Here is a 23090-nt window from a genome sequence, read left to right as displayed (position 1 = left end):
GAAACCGGCATAGCTGAAATCGGTTTGTTTGGTCAGTAACTAGCATAACCTATAAATGGAAACCAAATTTAGAAAAAATTAAAAGCGCGCAACTACAAGACTTTTTATTTGTATCAAAGTTGAAGAAAATCTGTTGAGCGGTCTCTGAGAAAATCGAGTGAATTTTTTCTGCTTTTTTCGCACATTTTACCACGGTACTACCGAACCGAAAGTTGGATCAAGGTAAAATGCATTACCAACCTATGGGACCAAGAGACCTTTCATTTGAATTCAAGTTTGTGATAATCGGTCCAGCCATCTCCGAGAAAATCGAGTGCACATGTTTGCTACATACACACATACACACGCACAGACACAGACTTGAGCTGAGTCGAACGGTATATGACATTCGGCTCTCCGGGCTTCGGTTAAAAAGTTGGTTTTCACAGTGATTGCATAGGCTTTCTATATGATGAAGGCAAAAAGTGATTTTTTTAGGAGCAATCTTACTTTTACACCAAATAGTTTATGTAACTCGATGAAATGAAGAGATAGGAAAGTGGTTTCTTCGGTAAATAAAACTCGAAATAAAACTTTCTACAACTTTGCTGTAAAGTACAATTTTTAAATTCAATTAAAAAAGTTCAATTTCAGATTTAAATCCAAACATGAGCCATCCTAATGACATTTTACATCGAAAGATGCGCAACTTTTGTCAAGATACCAACCAGTAAAAAATATTATTTGATAAAGAAAATATTTTTGTTCTACTAATTTCTCGTATCGGACCACTGTGCAGTGTTATCACCACCACCATTGAGAGTTGGCTGATGGTGACCTGACATCTTCGACGAAGTAGTTAACGTAGCTTTTTGAAAACAAATGTTAAATCATTCGAGTTTCCCAAGATAGCTACCTTAAATTGTGACAGGTCTACCTGAGCTGAGATGAGCTGAGCTGAAGTAGATCGCCCGTAGTTGCACTTCGTGATCGACCGAATGAGTGGAAATGTACAATGAACCAAGGAAATGAAGCTTGGGAGAAGCAAATCATTTTCACTGTACATACTCACTCACTCCTAACTTTTTATTAAATAATCAATAACGACGCTGGCTACGACCGAAGGCTGTGCTACTGAGGGAGAGGAAGGAATGTTAGTCCGATACTCGTTGTTTCTAGAGACCGCGGGTACCACTGTATTTCCACGAGCATCACGGGATAGGAGATTTGTTAGTAGGAAGGGAAAGAGATCCGGATATGTTTTGGTAAACAATATGATCTCAACAAAACCTGATTTTCTGTTCTCAGGAGAAATATAATAAGTAAGAAAAATATAAAATATCTCCACGGAACAATCTCACCAGTATCTCTTCTCCTGCTTGCTCTGCTGTCAACAACGCGAGATGAAACGAACGCTGCTCTGCTGTCAACAACGCGAGATGATGAATGACACGATCGACTTGTAAACTTTCACACATTCAATAGAAACCCGACAACACTGACAATGACATGCAATTGCCAATTCTCCCTTAAATTGTGACAGGTTTACCTGTCAATTTACTCTTCATGATGACCAGAGATGCCATTTATACAGATTTATCTGTATTATACAGATTTTTACATACGCATACAGAATACTGATTTGATACAGATTTCTTAAATTCAATACGAATCTCCCAAGAAGCGAAATAAAAACTTTTGCGTATGAGCAATCTATTTGTATTTGATTGCAGTGACGTGAAGCAAAGTCTTGGACTCATTGAATCTACCATTCTACAGCAATAATGTGTTGGAATAACATCTTTTAACATCATTTTATTGTTGAAATTTGATTTTGTTAGTGAATACAGATAAATACAGATTTTTTGTAGAAAGTAATACAGATTTCCTATGAAAATATCTGGCATCTCTGATGATGACCCTATCATTTGAGATAGGTTTTGCGTCGTTTTTTTGAAGGGCCAGCTAAAAAAAAATGACAATGAATCGGGCAAACTTGAATATGACAATCTCTGTTATCTGGTTCAAACATCTTCACGGCCGACGTCATAAGACTTTGTTATGTCGTTTTCGCTTGAGAAAACTGAAACTGACCTAGGGTAGTTTCATCAAACAAACACTTTTAACAAAACTGTGTTGGTTTCGCACTTAGCAACGAAGGCTTGAGCAAATCTGATATAAAAACCAGGCTCGAAACTGATTCGATTTTCAGTTCAACAACGTCAAAACTAGGTTCGAAACTGGCTTCCAAACGAACGGTTTGGCAGCAGTTAGAGTGGAAACTGGGTTAGGTTTGGTATCAAGCGAAAACGACATTAGTAAATTTCGAGCATTCTCGCTGTACAAAAATTTTGCATGAAAAGCTCTAAACGACTAAATCCTCGCTCTAAAAAGCACCCCCAAATAGAAATTGTATAGTGCGCTGTTTCTCAACCAGGCACACTTCACTCGGACACAGCTTCATCCAAAAAAATCGATGTTGTTCGCATGGGTTGCGCTTGTTCCAGATTCTGCACTAGTCGGACGCCGACTGATCGTGTTGAGACTGAAGTAAATTCCATTCTAGCAAGGTTGACATTTGACTTCACGCAGGTGCAGAGTAAAGTTATAATATGAATTATTATGTCTTTACTAATCCTTAAATCTTGAATAAGCTTAAGATCTGCTTCCTCGTCGATATTTTCGAAATATATCATGAAACTAGTTGTGGAAATTTAAATACATGTTTGTTCAACCGTTACTGTTTTTCTGTTCGCGAAGATTTTCCGATGATCATGAGTTCTCACATCAATTATAACTCATAAGTCGCATTCACCACAGTTACCATGAGTGTGCTACGAGAATGAATGAATCAAATGAAGCTAGAAGTCTTTTTATGCGATGTGACAGATGTTAATCCCGCAATTTCCATTAGATTACCAACTCCTACACGACGACGACGCACAACGCAAGGAAGGTTGACCAGTAGATGGTTGTGTTGGAACGCAACACCGCTGTCTTGATGTTCCGCTCCAGTGACCATTACGTGCGTCAATGTTCTCTATGATTGCTCTGATTTGAATGCCACAGTCTGAATAATATTTGTTTTCTTTTTCGTTTTCCGACAGGGCTAAACTGTACACCACCTGCGATAGAGGACTTCCCGCCAGACCTGTTTACCGTCGAGCAGCGGCAAAATGGGGCCATAGTGTTACACGCACTCGCTAGTTTATATTTATTTGTAGCTTTGGCTGTAGTATGTGATAAGTATTTTGTACCTGCCGTCGAAAAAATATGCCACGGTGAGTCAGTTACGGTGAAGGAACTAGAATCTGTAAACAATTTCGAAATCTAGCCGAGTCAGACGACGGAATGGAGAGTTGTAAAACGATTTGCTTTGTGATGCTTTTTGTTATTGTCATTCATTCACTTCATCATAGCTTAGTTCCACTGTTATATAGCCGTCGAATTTTGTTTTCGGAATTGTTGAAATGGAATCAGGAATCAGAACTAATTGGCTCAAGTGGCACGTTCCTGTAGTAATTTGGAGATTTGTGCCTCAAACGCAAACTTTAATCGAATGTAGTCGTATATATTAGCATCTTATGGGAATTCAATAGATCGTTAATAAGACGAATTCACTGGTTTCAAAATTTAACATTTTTAACCGATCGAAGAAGATAGATAAAGATTGTAAGGAAGATTAAAGATATGAAAGAAAAACAAATTTATAAAAATGCTTCACTTTCTTTGAAATCGGAGCTTAAATAATAAATTTTGAATACGAAATTGTAACACTTACAACTGACGATAATTTTTTCTTATCGTACAGACCAAATTTCGTTAAATTCTTATTTTAGGTGTTATTTTATTTCGTTTTTGGACTTAACTTCGCTCATCAAGACTAATCTTAAATTCTTAATAATACAAAACAGAGAAACATACCAACTGAAACTATACATGTATCTAATATCGTAAATAGAAAAAGAACTAGTGAAAGAGAATAATCAGGACAAGCTTTTTGCAGTAACTTTCGACAAGCGAAAATCCAAAACATTACAACAAAGATTGAACAGGCGAGTTTGTTCTAAAATTACGTATACTTGATAACAGAGCTTATGTCACTGGTCTGCTGCCAACCAGGCTCTAACCAGATATGTACACCAAAAATACCGACAATTCATGGATCATACAGATAAATACCGATTTTGGTTTTAAGCTTGTATAGACATGAAAAGGTTGCTGGGGACCTTTCTTTTTTGCTCACCAAAATGAGCTTCGGTGACATTTTCCCGGTACTTATGTAGAAGAGATTCGTAACCGATATGGTGCAGATAGATTTTTGCACCGAATACAGATTTTTGGGAAAATGACTTGACAACGCTGCTCTACAAATCACCATATATTGAGTATCTGAGAGCCCATCTGTCAGACCTTAAATACTCTTGATATTACACTCACCAGGACGCTCATTGATTGCCGAAGCGATTGATATTATCTTCATATCTTAATTACGATGTGACAGTTATTAATAATAATCAAACAGCATAAACATTGAAATATATTCATTTACAACAATAAACTCCGAAGTCCGATGACGTTTTTCAAAGAACAATGAACTTTATCATCTCATTGATTTTTTTTACTTCAACAGGGAATAAGAGAATGAGAGAGAAAACAAAAAAGTCGCCTGTCTTCGGCTGAGTATACTTCTACTTGGTCATAGAACTCACGAGTATCTCATTTGACAGACACTTTTACCGTACCGATTACAGTTGACGATGATTTTAGTCAGTCTATCAAAGTCATTCGACATGACTGACAAATTGCAACTCTGCTTGAGAAGTACCAGCTCTTTGTAGACTGTGATGATGGATATTGAAATTAAATTTTCATAACGGTATTAAGTTAGCAACGAAGACTGCTCAAAAGACATCCTGACGGGGAGCGGATAACGGGTTAGCTTACAACGGTCCTGTTAGTGGGCTTTTCTAAGGGAGATGACGAAGCAAACGTATATTCGTTTCGATAAATGCAATACGCTGGATGCCATTTTGGTGTACGAATCACAAAAAAAATGCAAAAAATCAACAGTATTCCGATGAAAATGATTGACGAGCATTGTTGGTAATATCAGTCTCGAAAAATTAGCTACCATTACCGATAATAGTATTTTACATAATCATAACCGGACATCATAACGAAATTGTTTGATTTTCTGAAAATGTACAGGGGCAGCATTCTCACCACTGATCTGAAAAGAACCACTGTAGTGATGATCGTTTTAATATCAGATCGTTGATTTACTTATGCACTGTATTGATTAAACGCAATTAAAAGCTATTTACCATGAATTTGATTTATACATATAAGTAAGAGGAGCGCAGAATTTTACTTGTCGCGAGCACCTTGCAGGCGCAGCGATTGAACGTTTGTTTGTGATCGCTGTACTTGTTAGGTTTGCCTGACAGGCGAAATCCAGCGCTCCTGCTAGTTCTGTGTATGCAGTTCAAGTAAGTAGTGTAATATTTTTGAAACGGCAGTATGAAACATGCTCAGTGATTGTATTTTTACTATTGCTATTATTGGCATTATAATTACTATTTACCATAGTATACATGAAAATATTACTAGTTGTTTTTAGTGATGATACTACTGCACCAGCATCAACCACACTGAATATCATCATGTTCATTGTGAAAATCGCTGCATCGCCGTTAATTGTTAGCATGATTTTGAGTGATTATCATTTCATTTTCATGTGTGAGAGAACATCACTATAGGGTCAGAATTCGTAAAATCGGCTAAAAAAATTGACATTTTTTTTTTCGTTTAGGTGTTGATAATTTAGTTCTATTTAATCATTAAAATGACTTTTTGAAAATAGAATGAAAAAAAAAATTATTTTCTGAAAGTTATAGTAAAATGAAATTTTTCATCAATATTTTTATAAAGCCACTTAATTAACAAACAAACATATTGGAATGCAACTTTCACAGATCGTAGGTAATACAACAAACTTAAACTTATTGTATAAAAATAACAAAAAAAAATTTTTTTTAAATATTTTTCTGTACAATTTTTGAAAACAATTGATTTCTCTTTAGGACATTTTTGAAAACAAAAAAATTATATAGAATAGTAGAATTTTAATCCGTTGAAAAAAATTCAAAACTTATGATGAAAAGTATAAATATCGCCTTCCCCACGGTGAATGACCAAAAATGTTGAAGCCGGGGTAAAATAAATGATAAAAAATATATGACTCCTCGCATGGAGTTTTCATACAAAACAGGTGTTGCGATGCACACGTTCAATTTTCCAAAGCACGTTGACGAATTCGCTAATTGTAAAATTCCATGTTCATTTCGGAACACCAGTTTTGTATGAAAACCCCGGTATGGCGTCTTGGCCATACTTTTCATGATCATAATTATCGTTGATTTTGTGAATAATGCTAATCGGGCATGGGGTTTTTCAGTTTTTCAGCGAAGCTATTTGGTTATTTGAGATTTTCGTAACACTGTTCGTAAATATTTCAAAACCGGACCAATCGTTCTATCAGTTGAACAATTTGCAGTCATTGGGTCAGAAATACTTTCTGATCTGCTGTGAAGAAGTTGGCAATAGAACTGCGCAGGGCCGACTCAAGCTTCATTTTTATTGTAGACAAATTTTATTTATTTATTTATTATTTTTTTGTGGAGCAGAGAAAAAACCGCCGGAGGTGAAACTCGTTTGATATCTATCTCCAACAGGCATAAAACCTCCTCATCTTTTGTACCAGCAGATTTTTCACATACAAATGATACATATATCATAACCTTAAATAAATACATTGAATAATCCATTTTCACTTACAAGCTAACACTAATTCTAAGACTAATTTGACAAGTGAATTGAAAACAATAGTTTGGTTGCACTACGAGATAGGTGGAAATCGAAGTTAAACTTAACTTAATCGATGTGATTTTTGAAGTCCAGTTTAGTATCGAGAAGAACTCCTAAATCCTTCGCGAAAAACTCAAGTTTGAGCAGTTTATAATCGTACTTAGTTAGCGAGTGTTTGCGAGTAAACGACAAGACTGAACACTTTGATGCATTTAAACCCATCCTATTGTCATGGCACCAGTTCGCGAATAAGTCCAGCTGAGACAGCAAAAATATAGTTCCTTCCTTTTTTTCACTAGGGAATCTAATTTGAACTCGTCCGCGAAAGATAACTTGTGATGTTTGAAGAAAAAGTTGAGATCGTTTATGTATAGTAAACATATAAATGGTACTAAGTGACTGCCATGAGGGACTCCAAAGCAGATGGCGAAAAAGTTGTAATGCAGTGTACGATTCTTATTGACCTTTCACACCAATTAGATGAGACTGTAGCGATTTAAGTAGTGATCCGCAGAATTCAAGTCTATTGAGTTTTGCAACTGTTATTTGATGCTTCATTTTGTCGAAAGCAGCGGAGAAATCAGTATATATAGCTTCAATTTGTAGACGTGCTTGCAGACATCGAATAATAAGGGATGTGTATAATAATAAGTTAGTTGAGGTTGATCGATTTGGCATAAATCCGTGTTGACTTTCAGAGTTGTAGTTGTTGCCGTTATGCGTAATGAGTTCGAGAACAATAATTTCATGTAATTCTGATATGGCGCATAGTGCGGCTATCCTACGATAATAGGAAACATCAGATTTTTTTTCTCTTTTTGAACACAGGGAATTTTTGCCAGATTTCGGAAAATGTTTCTGAATTGAGTGATATGTTAAATCGCATCGATAGTGGAATTAATAGGCTTTTCGAGTATTCAGAAACGCTTCTGCAATTATGATATCAGTAATTAAACGGTGTAGGCCAATTGAAGAACGACAAGGAACATTGATAATAGCTTTGGATATTTGAACATTGGATATGGTTTCGTGCAAAATAAAACCGCTAAAATATCGTTGAAAAAGGTTTAAAATATCAATTAATGCCGATGATTCTACATCGCCAAGAAACATCTGGTTTGGTATCAGTTCGGTTTCACATCTCAACCAAGTCAGTCGATAAACCAAAACCGCTTACGCTCGGGACAGAAGAAATTAAGTACAGTATTGTGTAGTGAACAATAGAACGATCTCGAAATGAGTGAACCAAACGAACAAAAGCTACCGCCGGTACGAAAGAATACAATTATTGTTGACTTTAGACAGTGCAAAATTCGACCTTCGATACGAGAGCTTGAAGGTTTGCTTAAGGAGCAAATGCATCTTGACATTAAACGTGTGCATTTACTTCAATGCAATAAGACCAATAATGTTGTTTATATCCAGTTCTATAAAGTGTTGGATGCAATTCAATTCGCTAAAGACAATAATAATGTGCACTATGTGGAGCATGAAAATATCAAGTACAACATTCCAGTATATATGGAAGATAGTGCTATAGAAGTGCGTGTGCATGATCTTCCTTCAAGCGTCATTACCTATGACAATCAGATGGCCACATGTCAATATTGCCAAAAAGCTGTTCACTACGGTAAACCATGGGATAAACTGGACAAGGAGACAACTTCACCAAAGGACAACGGTGCTTCCTTCACACCAACCCCAAGCAACCCCAGTACACCTGTGACAGTCACCAACAACAGTGAAGCATCCCCTTCAACGAAACCATCCAACGTATCCCCTATAGAACAAAGTACACCAGCTGCAGTTAACAACCTACCATCCAACCAACCAGCAACTGCAAACAATGTACAACAAGACGCATCTACAGCAACTAGCAACGAAATCAACAACAATACCACCGATGCGGCAAAAAATGACGAGACGAACCGCGAACAAACTGCCCCTCAATCCTCGCAGGAGGAAAATGGAAGCTCCTCTCCCCCTAGAAGAAGAGTGACAACGAGATCCAATACAAAAAAAAAAATATCTAAACACTCAGCTAAAGCGGCCACGTAAAGCTTGTACGCAAATAGGCCTGAATAAAATATCTTTTGAATAAAAAAAAAAGTTTAATGTTCCAGAACGTTAGAAAGCAGAAAATGTCGAGGTGATTCACCTCGCTTCGCTTCCCGCACTCACTCTAAGGTTGCTGTCAGAGTAAAGGCGTCACGCGAAGCGTCAAGACGCGCGTGCGAGCTAGTTCGCTCCGCATTCCGCACTCACTTTGACAGCACCCTAATTGAAAAGTACACCCAAACCTCCGTTGACGAACACTTTTTATACGTTACCTCTTTTTACGAACCAAATCCCAAACAACGTAAACTTATTTTACGAACCTACTTCGTAAAAATAACTTTTGGCATTCATCGAAAGTGATTTCCGGTTCATTTATATTCCATGGAAACTACTTTCAGAAATTTTCAGAAAATGAAGTATTTTGGAATTTCCAAGATGGCGACTTCCGGCTGATTGATATTCCTTGAAAACCCTTACAATATGAATATTTTCGGAACGGAATTACTAAGTAGATGTAGGAAAACGATGTTTGAGGTGATTCTGGAATTCAAGATGGCGACTTCCGGTTTCTTGGTATTACTTGAAAACTCTTACAATATGGGTATTTTCGGAATTGGATTTCAAAACGACCACAAATATCTTTTTGCCCTTCTTATATAGAAAGGTTATGCAATCACTTGAAAAACCGACTAGTAAAAATTGGCTCGACTCAGTTCATCGAGCTAAGCCGTGTGTGTGTGTGTGTGTGTGTGTGTGTGTGTGTGTGTGTGTGTGTGTGTGTGTGTGTGTGTGTGTGTGTGTGTGTGTGTGTGTGTGTGTGTGTGTGTGTGTGTGTTGGAGATGGCTGGACTGATTTTGACAAACTTAGATTCAAGGTTCAAATGAAAGGTCTTACGGTCCCATACGGAATTTCTGAATTTCATTCGGATCCGACTTCCGGTTCCGGAGTTATACGGTAAAGTGTATTCAATATTGTACACCGTCACTTAAACCGGCGAAACAAAAGCCGTAAAAAAAATCTAAATTTGTATCAAAACAACACAAATCGATAGCCATTATCAGTAGGCAACTAAGCAAACCGATTCAGGCTATCCTGGTTCCCTGTCTCCGGTTCCGGAAGCACCGGAAATAGTGGTCATATATTCCAAAATGGATCTCACTCACTTTTCTCAGCGATGGTTTGACCGATTTCCACAAACTTCGATTCAAATGAAAGGTTCCACGGTCCCATACGGAATTCTTGAATTTCATCCGGATCCGGCTTCCGGTTCCAGAGTTATAGAGTAAAGTGTATTCAATATTGTACATTCAACCGTAAAAAAATTCTAAACTGTACTCAAAACCGTTATTCCCAACCTTAGGGTCAAATGAAAAATGTTATGATCCTTCCAAAAATTACTGCAAATTGTCGTTTAGAGTACGGTTGCAAAATCGTATAAAATCTTCAAAATTTAAATATAAACTAGTAGAGTTTATACGTCATGTTAGTTGGTGGCCGTTCGAACCGACTTCGATTATTCTCGGGTTTCGGTGCTGGAAGCGAACCCACTTCGTTTTCTTAAGGATGGCCTAACCGATCAGAGAACTGTTTCATTCTCTATGTTATACTAGTTAATGCACGAACAATCGCTTGGTTTCTTTCAAAAATCGAAGAGAAACATTTTGAATACAATAGTATTATATATGAGAAAGGCATCATTACACCAGTAGGTGGATAAAAACAGGTATTTTTTATAACTATACATTGAATCTGTTCTGAAAATATCCATATTGTAAGTATTTTTAAGGAATATCAATAGATTCTAAACATTGTTTTCCGACATTTTTACATCAATTCTCTATTCTCTTAGAAAATACCCACATTGTAAGGATTTTCAAGGAATATTAAGAAACCGGAAGTCATCATCTTGGATATCAGAACCACCTCAAACATCGTTTTCCGACATCTACTCATCAATCCCGTTCCGAAAATACCCATATTATTAGGGGTTTTAAGCAAAACGTAAACACAATAAACCGGAAGCCACCATCTTGGATTTTGAAACAAGCCCAAACTTAATTTTCTTACACTTACTCTTCACATCCGTTTCAAAAATAGCCATATGATGGGCGTACACAGTTTCATTACACAAAACTTTTTTTTACGAACCCCCGTTTAGATCTTAAATGGAAGTTTCGGTACAGGTACAGGGCCATCAAGTAACGAGCGTTGCGGAAAAAACTCAGTATAGTATAATCGGAGGAAGTTATGAAGGGAAATGGATCTCCACGCAACCAAAAAAAATTGTCCTAACGTCGTTCAAGACCATAAGAGTAGTTAAGAGGAGGGTTCGTTAATTTGGATAAGGTATTGAAATTGAACAAAATGAACGTGGAAAAAGTTAAATACTATCTTTGCTTTGATGCCCCTGAGTTTGGAGATGATCGGTTGAAAGGATGAATTTTGAGGAATATTTTCTTGTGTTGCAGTTCGATTCGAATACGATTGGAAAGGAAATTACAGAATCATCTCGAAATAAAAAAAAACTAATCGGTTAGTCTTTATTGTATTTTTTCCACTGAATTTCGTCTACATCACAACAACTAACCCTATTTGATTTAGCATTTTGGAACCAGGAATACTGAAACTAGCATATTTTTGAGTACAGTGCATTTTCCTGAAACACACGATCTAAAATTTGTTGTGTTTTTATTGTAACTGTAACCTTCACCAAATCATTTTAAAGATTCTTTCCCCAACTGACATCGCCAACCCGTTTCAGCGCTTAACATGTCGAACGACGTGGCCGGGGCGACTTTTATGGCAGCGGCGACGTCGGCGCCGGAACTGTTCGTAAACGTAATCGGAACGTTTATCACTGAAGGTGATATCGGTGTTGGCACCATAGTGGGCTCGGCAGTTTTCAATATCCTGGCAGTGGCAGCCTGCTGTGGGATCGGTGCCGGGATGGTAAGTAGTAATTAGAGCTGGCGATGTTCTGTTTGCGTCGGCTCGTGCAGTGCTTCTCAACTCACAGCACAGGCTAAATTGCATTTCAGGTAGTTCCCCTCGACTGGTGGCCTCTGACGAGGGATTGCTTGGCGTACGGCATCACGGTAGCCATCCTGATCTGCATCATTCATGACGAACGGGTCGAATGGTACGAGGCGCTGATACTGGTGCTGCTGTATATTGTGTACATTGCCGTTATGTACTACGATAAGGCATTTCAAAAATGCGCACGAGGTAGGTTCCGTTCCTAGATACAAAGCGATGAAAATCAGTGTCTCGCTGTGTAGGAAATGATTCTGTGTTAAATGATGGTGATGGTTTAATGCTGATCAATACTTCTTTCATGATTGTCTCTAATTTGGGTGGCACACACACGCACACATTCGCACCTTCTGCTTTGATGTCCGTTCAAATTGAACAGATGGAGTCAAACACGCTCGTAGTCGCAGATCACAGGATGCGTCCAGTAGTATGAAATCAGTTTCCAGCAGAGAGCAAGGTAAATTCAAATATACTTGGTAAAAGTTGACTTGAAAGATGAGGATCATATGTACGCTCTAGAATGCCACTGATCAATTATAGTGGTAGGAAAGAAATGAGTAAATTGATTGCTTGTCGTCTAGCTCATAAATTTATCGTTTTGCGTTCAAGAAACATTGCAGTTTCCAGTAATTAAAACATGCAACATATAACACGAGTTCGAGGCAATCGGCTGTGCACGACACATCATTTGACTTTCTCACATTGCCTCGTTGGATGGGATACGACATCGTTCTATTACTTAATCAATTTGCATTGACCTTAATATCAACAACATACTGACTATCTGTTTTGTTATTTTTCCTGTCTTTCTGCGCCATCTTTCGCAGAGGCTGTTGAAGTGCACCTTCCGTTACGAATCAGTCACTTCCAACAGAACGGCAATTTGAAGAACGTTACCCATATTGACTCGAGTAACAATGAATTGACGTCATCGGATCTGGAGATGCAAATTAAAGCGATCAGTGTCAGCGGGGGAGGAGGAGCAGTGGGAGCTCCTGTCGTGGCACTGGCAGCAGCGACTGTACTGAATGATCAGCAGCAGCAGCACCAAATTAAGCATCGTCACAGTGCCGGTAGTTTAAATGGCACGGCAAGCATTGACGATAACGACCAGCCACCTCCACCGCCGAGTCCTACAACACCGGCCATGTCATCGAATAGTGCTGAGTCGGTGAAACAATCGCTAAATGGAGATCGTACCCCGAAGGATCCGGTGGTGGCGGAAAATGGAACTACCGGACCGGATCAGGTGGATGATGAAAAGGATGAAGAATTTCAGCTGTTTAAGTACCCATCGAAGCAAAGCAAGTTTCGCCAGTTTTCGTGGATCATCACGTGGCCGATTTATTTATTGTTCGTTTTCACTATTCCGAACTGTGAGAAGCCAAGGTTCAAGAATTGGTTCCCGATGACTTTTTTCATGTGCATCGTTTGGATCGGTTCACTGTCGTATGTGGTGGCGTGGATGATTACAATTATTGGTGAGTAGTTTTGTATTATTTTGTTCATTGACAGATTCAGCATGATGGTAGAATGAAAGAGTGATTTTTTTTTGCGAAACGTAGACAGGATATAGATCGGCAACCATCTTCAAATCGTGCTCTCTCACTGAGCCACACTGGAATGTAAGAAACCATAAGAAACCGAAAAATAACTAGAAAATCGATTTTAATTCACCTAATGGTGTAATGATGCCTTTCTCATTCGCAAAAACTGTTCATTGAATCATTGCCGGTGGAACAAGTTAAGCCCAGGTGGGTAATTTTTCGTACCGGTGGGAACGACCCACTATTTTGAAGTATTCCTTGAATCTAATGGAAATGATATTTATCCCTTAAAAGTGAAAGTGAAACGCGTAAATTTGAAGTTTGAAGCGTTTTCAATCTTTTGTTTTGGAAAAAAAATTACATCAAACTACTGTGGGGTTGTTCGCACTGTTGACGTAGGACTACCCAACTAGTATAAGAATCACTGACAATATTTGTTTTAAATATTAAGACAGTAGTCTTTTGTGTTCCGTAAAAACTGATTCGTATCCGCGAATTTTAGCAATTAACTAGCTGATTCACCCGGTGTTGTTCGGAAATGTTTCGTGAAGGCAAGGCCGAAAAAAATCCTAGGAGTTGTCCTCCCCATTGATACTCTGATTTGAATGAAACACAGCTTTGACGACAACCCTAATAACGAATATTCCTTTCATGTTCAGATTGCGAATGATCAGTGTCCCATCTCAGATCTCATCTTTCTCTCTATAAATACCTTCTTAGTAACCTTCAAATGTATATGTGCTTGTAACGTACTTGAATTATTATGTATCTGTGCCTGTAACGTACTTCCGTCCAGTCCAGTAGACAGTCCAGCCCCGGATGTACATAACACATCATTCAAAAAGTCCCGGAACTGATCCAAAGATGACGTTTGTGATGTCAAACTAACCTCGGTTTTTGAAAATACCAACCTTCAGACGACATGTGTCAAACTTTCCAGTCAATCGCACCATAATCACTAAACCTACCGACATATAAGTGACGTCGCGTATTCTTTTATGAAAAAATGGAAATAACGAATTCCGTGTATTGATAAAACATTGCTTTTTAAACAAAAAAAAAAACCGTGATTAATCCACCTAGCATGAGATGATACCTTTTTTTATCAATCCGCATGTGTTTTTTGCGTGAATATTCTTCGGTGTTTTAGTTTTCATGACATTATTCTAATGTCCGTCGTTTTAAGTGGCAATTTGAGATATTAATTACTCATAACTTTGTAATGTCGAAACTGCAAATCGGATCGACTTTGAATCTGAAAGTGTAACAATCGATTAAACATTCCATGATAAGTCGACGTAAATTCAATTTTAGAGTTTAGGGTAATTTAAGGTACTTCCAGAGCCGGTATTCAGGAACCAGCATAACCCAAACCGATTGGTATGGCCATATGACGAATAAATTGTATTATTTCTGAGTCCAACTTTAAAGCTTTTCGGGATTGTCATCTTCTATATCGTTTTGGATTTTTTTAAATTCATCATCCTACAGTTCCTGAATCGGAAGTCAAAATTGGATAAATTTGGATTTATTTTAATTTGAACTTTTGTTTCTGAATTTCGATTTGGCTTTTTTGAGAAAACGATTGAGCTTTTAGAAACGAATCGATACTGGAACCGGAATTCGAAATTCGGTGTAGCCGGTGGGTAGTCAGTTAAATTCACCTGAGGAGCTGTATAGTTTACATTTGTTTCAAAATATTTGAAAATCAATGTAGTCATCTTTGAGGAATCGTAATGCGAATTTAATTTTGGGTGCCATTTGAAACGAAAACTGAATACAACCAAAAATGAAATAAGTTTATTTGGTTATCGACTATCCAAATCTGCTAACCCGATAAATCTGATTATATTATGTGAAATAGACATTTTTATACTAATCACCCTGTATCTCCGAAACCGGAAGTTCGATCTGACTGAAAAACAAGATGTTTTATAGAACTTAAAACTTAAAACTTTTCATTTGAATCTTATGTAGTTTTTCATTGATTCCACTCGCTCGGTGCCAGTGTTTTGCCCTGACAGTTGATCAATGAAACGGTTTTGTAAAGTTTGTTTTGCACGCTTGCTGCTCTGAAAAGAAAACGGGTGCAAAATAGTTGCCCGCGAATTGCCCCGAAAGTGCATTTTTTTCGTGCGGTGCAAATCAATGAAACACCTGTTTTGATTGCCCGACTGCATGAAAAATGCACGAATCGAGAAAAACACGGATTTTAACAATCTATGGCTTGTTGGATAGGTATTACCGTGCGGAACCTAAGTCTGAAAATATATTCTGTTTTCAAGGGCAACTGTGACAGATACTGTCAAAAAACTGAAAATTTTGACATAAAACTTCGTATAACTCAAAAAGTAAACATTCGATCTCAAAACCATTCAATAGCGTTTAGGGTGACGGGGAGACCTTTCATTTGCGACGAGTTTGATCAAAATCGGTCCAGCCATCTCTGAGATCTCGACCTCTTTGTTGACAACACACATACAGACACACACACATACACACACGGACATTTGCTCAGTTCGTCGAGCTGAATCGATTGGCATATGACATTCGGCCCTCCGGGCCTCGGAAAATTTTTCTAAAGTTTGAGCGAATTTTATACCTATTTTTTATATTTATGAAAGAAGTGTTAGCCGCACTCGAAATCATCAAAAACAAAACAAATATTTGCGGTATTTTGATTTTAAACGTAACCAAATAAAGCAACAACTCATCAACGATCCAGAGAGCTGTTTCGGTACTGTTTAGTCGCAATAAAAAGGATTTCTTGCGTTGGTGTGAAACTGTGGACGCAATATGGATCAATCATTTTGCTCTGAAGTCACATCAGTACTTCTAACGGGGAAAGCCGTCAGATAACGCAACAGGTTGCGGGAACAATGAGTTATTGATGCGTTTGAAGCGTGAAATCTAAAGAAGGGCGTTATATGAAGAAGAAAAAACACCTTTAAGCAAGGCAATGCACCATGCCACAAGTCAATGAAAACAATCGAACGAATTGGGCTCCGATAACCCACCATATTCTCAATAACCTAGCCCCTAGCGACAACTTGTCCGTTGCTGATCTCAAAATGATATTTCAGGAAAAAATCTTTGGCTTGAATGAGAGAAACTGAAGCCTATTTTGAGGCCATGGCCATAGAGAACCTGACCACTGTACGGCTTTATTTTCTGTATTTTGAATTTCCACCCCGGTATAGAAAACAAAGACGTAGTCCTACGTCAAAACATTCTGAGTGATTTTATTTAAGCAAGCGGAAATCTTTTAGTAACTTAACCTTCATCTTCTACCAGAGGAGTCAAGCTTAAACATTTCATCGATGCAAATCACTCGTATATAAGTACCGATAAAGAATCTAATCTAACAAACTCTACAAATGTTTTACCTCATATATATATATATATATATATATATATATATATATATATATATATATATATATATATATATATATATATATATATATATATATATATATATATATACATGTATAATAGGTATTCTATGCGCTCAAACTTTAGAGAAAGGCCGAGTCAAACTTTAGAGGGCCGAGTGTCATATACCAATCGATTCAGCTCGACGAACTGAGCAAATGTCCGTGTGTGTGTATGTGTGTGTGTCTGTATGTGTGTTGTCAACAAAGAGGTCGAGATCTCATAGGTGGCTGGACCGATTTTGATCAAACTAGTTATACGAAGTTTTATGTCAAAATTTTCATTTTTTTGACAATATCTGTCACGATTGACCTTGAAAACAGAATATGTTTTCAGACTTAGATTTCGCACGGTAATAGCTATCCAACAAGCCATAGATTGTCAAAATCCGTCCATTTTGAAAGGAGATATCGATATTTTTGTGTAAGCCTTATTTCAGTAGTAGGAGTTTTGAGCGCTACATGAAAAAGCAATGCTTGGGAGCAACGTGAAACACGATTTTTTTAAACTGTAACATACAATTGTTTCTAAGTATCAAAAAGACTGTGTACAACATCTCTTTGCATGACTTTTTGCCTCGGACCGATTTTAGCATGGTTCATTTTTGGCAACATAATCATTCGAATATGACATGTAAACCAGATGCTGGCAGCATTTTCAAGTTGAAAGTAATTTCATAATTATATCTATTTAAACTACTTAAAGCAATAAATGTTGGAAAATCATAACACCCATACACCATTCGAATCAGTTCGTCGAGATCAGCAAATGCAGGTGTGACAGATAATTTCACTCAATTTTCTCGGAGATGACTCAATCAACCGTTTTTTACAAACTCAGATTCATATGAAAAGTCGCATGCTTCCAAACAAGGTTCCTGAATTACATTTGGATCCGACTTCTGGTTCCTGAACTACAGGATAATATGTGCAACGAAATTAAAATGATGTAACTCATTTTTCTCGTAGATGAACCATCTAAGATTCAAATGAAAGGTCTTAATATCCTATAACACATCTTGCTTTTTAGTCAGATCCAACTTTCCGATTCCAAAAATTTTATTCGCACTACGATTTCTCAAAGAAAACAATACAGCTCCTCAAGTGAATCAACCTGACTTTGGCTTCACCGATTTTCGAATTCCGGTTACAGTATTGAATCGTTTCTCACAGCTCAATCGTTTCCTCAAAACAAGCCAAATCGAATTTCAAATACAAAAATTCAAATTCCCAATCAAAATTAATGAATCTTATCCAATTCTGAATTTCGATTCTGGAGTTACAGGGTTTTTAAAATTCAAGCCAATTTAGAAGATGACAGTTGCACTCAAAACTATTGCAATTTAGTCGCCATATTAATTTATGGCTATACGAATCTTTGAGGGTTATGCTGGTAGCTGAATACCGGCTCTGGAAGTGCTGCAAATAATGGCGAAATACTATAAAATGAAACTTACTTCAACATCTCATGGAATGTTCTATCGATTGTCACACGCTTGGAATCAAATTCGACCTGATTGACGACTGAAATCTCAAATTGTCGCTTAAGACGACGGTCATTAAAATAATGTCATGAAAATTAAAACACCGGTGAATATTCAGGCCAAAAACACATGCGGATTGATAAAAAAGTTATCATCTCACTGCTAGATGGATTAGCACGTTTTTTTTTGTTTAAACCGGTCATCTTGAAGAAGGTTTGGTGATTTGCAGTTTTCAATCACCATTTCAAATTCTTTCGAAACCGGAAGTTATCAAGGAAGTAAGTTCGAAGAAGTTATCAGACAGTTTTATGGGATTTGTACCTGTTTTTGACCATCGTTCGTGGAAAAATACTAATGAAATTGGTAATTTTCCACTTATCACGCTTTAGCTCCGGAACCGGAAGTCGGATCTAGATAAAATGTTTTACAGTTTCTTAGGAAACTATAAGACCTATCATTTGAATCTTAGTTTGCGAAAATCAGTTGAGTCGTTTCATATTACCGTGTAACTTCGGAGCCGGACGTCCGATCGGGATGAAATTCAATAACAGGCTATGGGATCACGAGACCTTTCATTTGAATCTTAGTTTGTGAAAATCGGTTCAGCCATCTCTGAGAAAAGTATATTTTTGTTACTTACATACACAGATACACACAGACATTTACTCAGTTCGTTGAGTTAATTGATACGTTGACAATGTTCATGGTGAACCCTTTTTGTTCTGGAAATATAATCGCATAAGTGACGCAACGGACAATTAATTTTCCAATTCTCATTCCATTTTCTCGTAGGGAGTTCAATTGTCAAACTCAATCGTTTTATTGCTTAGTTTCGCCTGGCACTCGTGCAAATAAGCAAATTAAGCATTGAAATACACTTTTTGAATTATCTGAATTCATTTAAAACAGTGGGAACCGAAACTTTTTTGGTCGAATGCCCATTTTAAATATTTTCTGCGACAATCAACATTTTTGCAGGTAACTATATAAAATAGACACGCGGTAGAAATTAATTGATAATTCAAGACCATATCGTTCAAATATTGGGTAAGCAAAACAACAACAAAACCTCTCATAACATTGCTCGACAGGAGAAATAAATTGAGATCGACTGGTAGAGGAATCTTTGAGTGCGAAATTGGATCACAGGGGATCAACTAAAATGTGAACTCATCCGACCGTGCACAGTCAGATCAAATACCAAGTTCTTTTCTACCGGGAAGTCTTCTGCGTTGTGTATCATAATATCCACAGTAGTTCAGTTGGCAGAGCGATTTTCCCGGATTGGAGAAGGTTGCGTACGGATTTATAACTGTCTCTGAAAAGCTTTTGACGCCAGTTTTTTGATTATGTCATTATTTTCATTTTATCAGTCATAATTTCAGACCTTCGTTTCGTTAGGTAATGGAGAAAAGTTCTGCACTATGCGTGTTTTCATGTGGCGTATGTGGACAACACTATGATTTTATAACAGCTTGCTCAAAAGTCACTTCTCGAGTCATTTCTAGTTCTGGTTTTATTTCTTCTGTGAGAAACAAAAAAAAAACATTTTTAATCTAACAGATTATTTGAGGTCGAACGGTTTGTTTGTGACTCTCAGGTGACGACTTTTCACAGGGGAAATTACGACAAGAAAAAGGTTTTGGTGATGAAGATAAACATGACTGTGTTTATTACATTTGATAGTATTTGTTTCTATGATAGTTAGAAAACTCCCAAGTCCTCTCGCCCAGTAATAACTATGCGATATCTAGGTTTGGATTCTGGTCCTGAACACTGAATTATAATATGGAATTATCGAACATGGTTTCTTGATCAGTATACTGAATCTGAACCTGGATTCTTGAAAGAGATTCTTTATTCGAATATGGATTCTGAACTTGAAGCAGAATTCAGTACTTATATTCGGAACATGGATCTGGATTCTAGACCTGGAGCTAGATTGTGAATCTGAGCTCCTGACATAGACCTTAACCTAGCTTCTGGACCTGGATTCTATGCTTTGAACTAATTTTGAGCTTGAACTGTGAGTCTTACTTGGATTCTGGACCTGAGTTCTCTAGGATTCCTCCGTTCTAAACTAAAACCTAAATTATTGACAGAGACTCGAAACCAAGACCAGGATTCTGAACCAGGACCCTGGAGTTGGATATACGAATTCTGGCAGAGATTCTGAGCCTGAGGCAGAAATCTACACTTGGATACTGAGCATGGATTTGGATTCTAGACCTGAACCTGATTGCTTTGCTTGAAGGTTTCGAGTCTAAATCTGGAGCTGGATTCAGGATTCCAAACAAGATTTTTACTCAAAAAAATTGACAGAGATAGTGGGAATGCACCAGAATCGTGAACCAGGTATTTGATCCTGATTTTGGATTCTGATCCTGAAGCTGGAATCAGAAACATAACTCTGGAATTCGATTCTGGGCCAAAATTTTGAAGCACGATTAAGGACCTGGTTTCTGGATCTGAGTTCTGGACCTGCATTCTGACCTTGGATCTTGATTCTGTATTCTGTTACTAATATAACATTCTCTATTTGGATTCTGAATCTGGGCCTGGATTCTGTCCATGGATTCTAAGCCAAGATCTGAATTTCAGAACAGGATTCCGTATTATAATTGAAACTCAGAACATGGACCTGAATTGAGTAACTTGACCTAACCTCTGAACATGAATTTGTGGTTTGAGTACAGAATTTGAATCCTGAACTTAAGATCGGACCTTCGATTCTGGACCGGAATTCTTAGTCTGGATCTGAATTTTGAAAATGGACTCAGAATCTGGACCAAAATTATTGACCAAGATTTTTTACCTGAATTCTGCATCTGGATTCTGGAATTAAATTTTCAACCTGAACTTGGACTTTGGTTCTGGGTCAGAATTCTGAACCCGGATCAGCTTCTGACAGAATTTTGGAACCTGAAACTTGGTCCTGAACCTTGACTCTTCACCTGGGTTCTGGATCTAGTTTCAGAACATGGTCATGGGCTGTGCAGTGAAACTTCATTCAATTCAATTGAAACTGAATGTGGAACACATTGACGATCTCTCCACTGCAGTAAACTTCACTCTCTGACACACACAATGTTTGCTGACGGCCCGAACGAGCAGCATTCAGTTCATAACTCGTTTCTCTTCAATCGAGGCTCAGTTTAATTACCGTCAGTTGATCTCTTGAAGTAACAAAATATCTCCTTCAATAGTGTGAGAGCGGCCTTCAAATGAGGTTCATGTAAACATTCGAATTGGTTCAAGATAATAGATGAAAGACTAATCAGATAGCTGAAATATCAATCACAGAATACACATAAATTAATTGTTTCCTCCTTCAGTTTTCATTTTTAATACTTTACTACATTTATAATTCTATTCATTCGAACTTGCTCACTACCAACAGCGAAGCCAATGAAGCAGCTATACTACTTGGCACTTGAAACTGAGCAAGCAAAACTTCAAATGACTAGGTACGATTATTCAACTGACGATAAATCCTGGGAGCTTCACTTGAAAATGGCAGCAAAAGTCAAATGAAATAGTAGGGATACGCTGACGGTCAGCGGCCATAAATTTCATTTTCATCTTATATTATTCGATTGAAAATGAAATTTTACCGCACTGGTCCTGGGTTCTTAAGCGAAAATCGGGATCCGGATTCTTGGCCTGCATTTTGGACCTGATTTTCGTGTGTTTTGCACATGAGCTCGTGAAGCTGCCTAAAATATTCAAAAATTTATTCTCGTTTACTTCAATAAACCTTCAGATCTATTTTTATAAATATGATATTGAAAAATTTAGATAAACTCTTGTTTTAATACTTTTCAACATTGCTCTGAGAGTAATAACATGTTGAATAAATAAGGAGTCATAGAGCCATTCATGTTTTGTTTGGTTTCCGTCTTATAAATTTTATTAAATTAAAGTATAAAGCAGAGGTGGAAATAATTGGGTAACAAAACTTTCGATTATTTTTTGAATTGTATATTACATAGAGTAGCTGCAGAGCTTATGCATACGCGCTCTTGTTATTGCGCTGAGACGCTGACCCGTCGAACTTCGTCTCGCCCAAAAATTTGTTCGAATTTATGTTTTCGTACATCATAATTGTAAAACGACTAAGTGGTTAACGTTTCTCTTCATTATTTTTCTGATTACTTAACCAACAATCAACGAAATTTGACACACTTTTGATTTAGCCCGAAAAGAAATACCACAAAAAATTAATGTGAAATACTTCTGTTAAGCAAAAATCGAGCAAATGCACAGATTCTCATCTCTAATTAAAGAGTTTCTCTTCTAGAGTTGTTCATTCGATAGAGTAGGATATATTTGCAATTAGTATTTAGCCCAAGTAACCAAAAGTTGAAGTTAAGCAACATACAAAGCATTCTGAAGAGTCCGTTTTTAAGGAATCGCTCATACTTGAATGTTCACCCGACGCAACAGAACAAACTTCGAAGCAGTTCCTAATACAGTTTTTAAACAGCGAGAAAGTATTATCAGAACTTTTTCTGTGCGTTCAAGTTGCCAAAAAGTGATACGCGTATTTTAGAGCTCTAACAAAGTGAATATTTTTCAGGCACTGTGGAGCTTTTGGTTGCTTAGAGAGACGACGCTTAAATTTTAATTTGGTATTGATCGTATCAATTCGAAAAAAAAACTTCGCAAAACATGAAATATAAAA

General features: G+C 37.3%; 1 protein-coding gene across 3 annotated transcripts in view; it reads left to right on the top strand.

Annotated features, from left to right (window-relative positions):
* LOC131434609 (sodium/potassium/calcium exchanger 5) overlaps positions 1-23090 on the top strand; it is a 68773-nt gene that overhangs the window by 40413 nt on the left and 5270 nt on the right. The window contains exons 2-7 of one of the 3 annotated variants that reach the window (XM_058601494.1): positions 2894-3004; positions 3087-3260; positions 11670-11857; positions 11947-12133; positions 12321-12398; positions 12769-13422. In XM_058601494.1, the coding sequence (XP_058457477.1) occupies positions 11678-11857; positions 11947-12133; positions 12321-12398; positions 12769-13422 (1099 nt within the window). In that variant the 5' untranslated portion in view covers positions 2894-3004; positions 3087-3260; positions 11670-11677. The remainder of the gene's footprint in view (positions 1-2893; positions 3005-3086; positions 3261-11669; positions 11858-11946; positions 12134-12320; positions 12399-12768; positions 13423-23090) is intronic. The other 2 variants (XM_058601492.1, XM_058601493.1) reach the window with 2 other exon arrangements.

This window comes from Malaya genurostris, chromosome 3, assembly GCF_030247185.1.
Source record: "Malaya genurostris strain Urasoe2022 chromosome 3, Malgen_1.1, whole genome shotgun sequence".
Lineage (NCBI taxonomy): Eukaryota > Metazoa > Arthropoda > Insecta > Diptera > Culicidae > Malaya > Malaya genurostris.
Note: the sequence above shows the minus strand (reverse complement) of the source record. Positions and strands in the feature narration are given on the sequence as shown.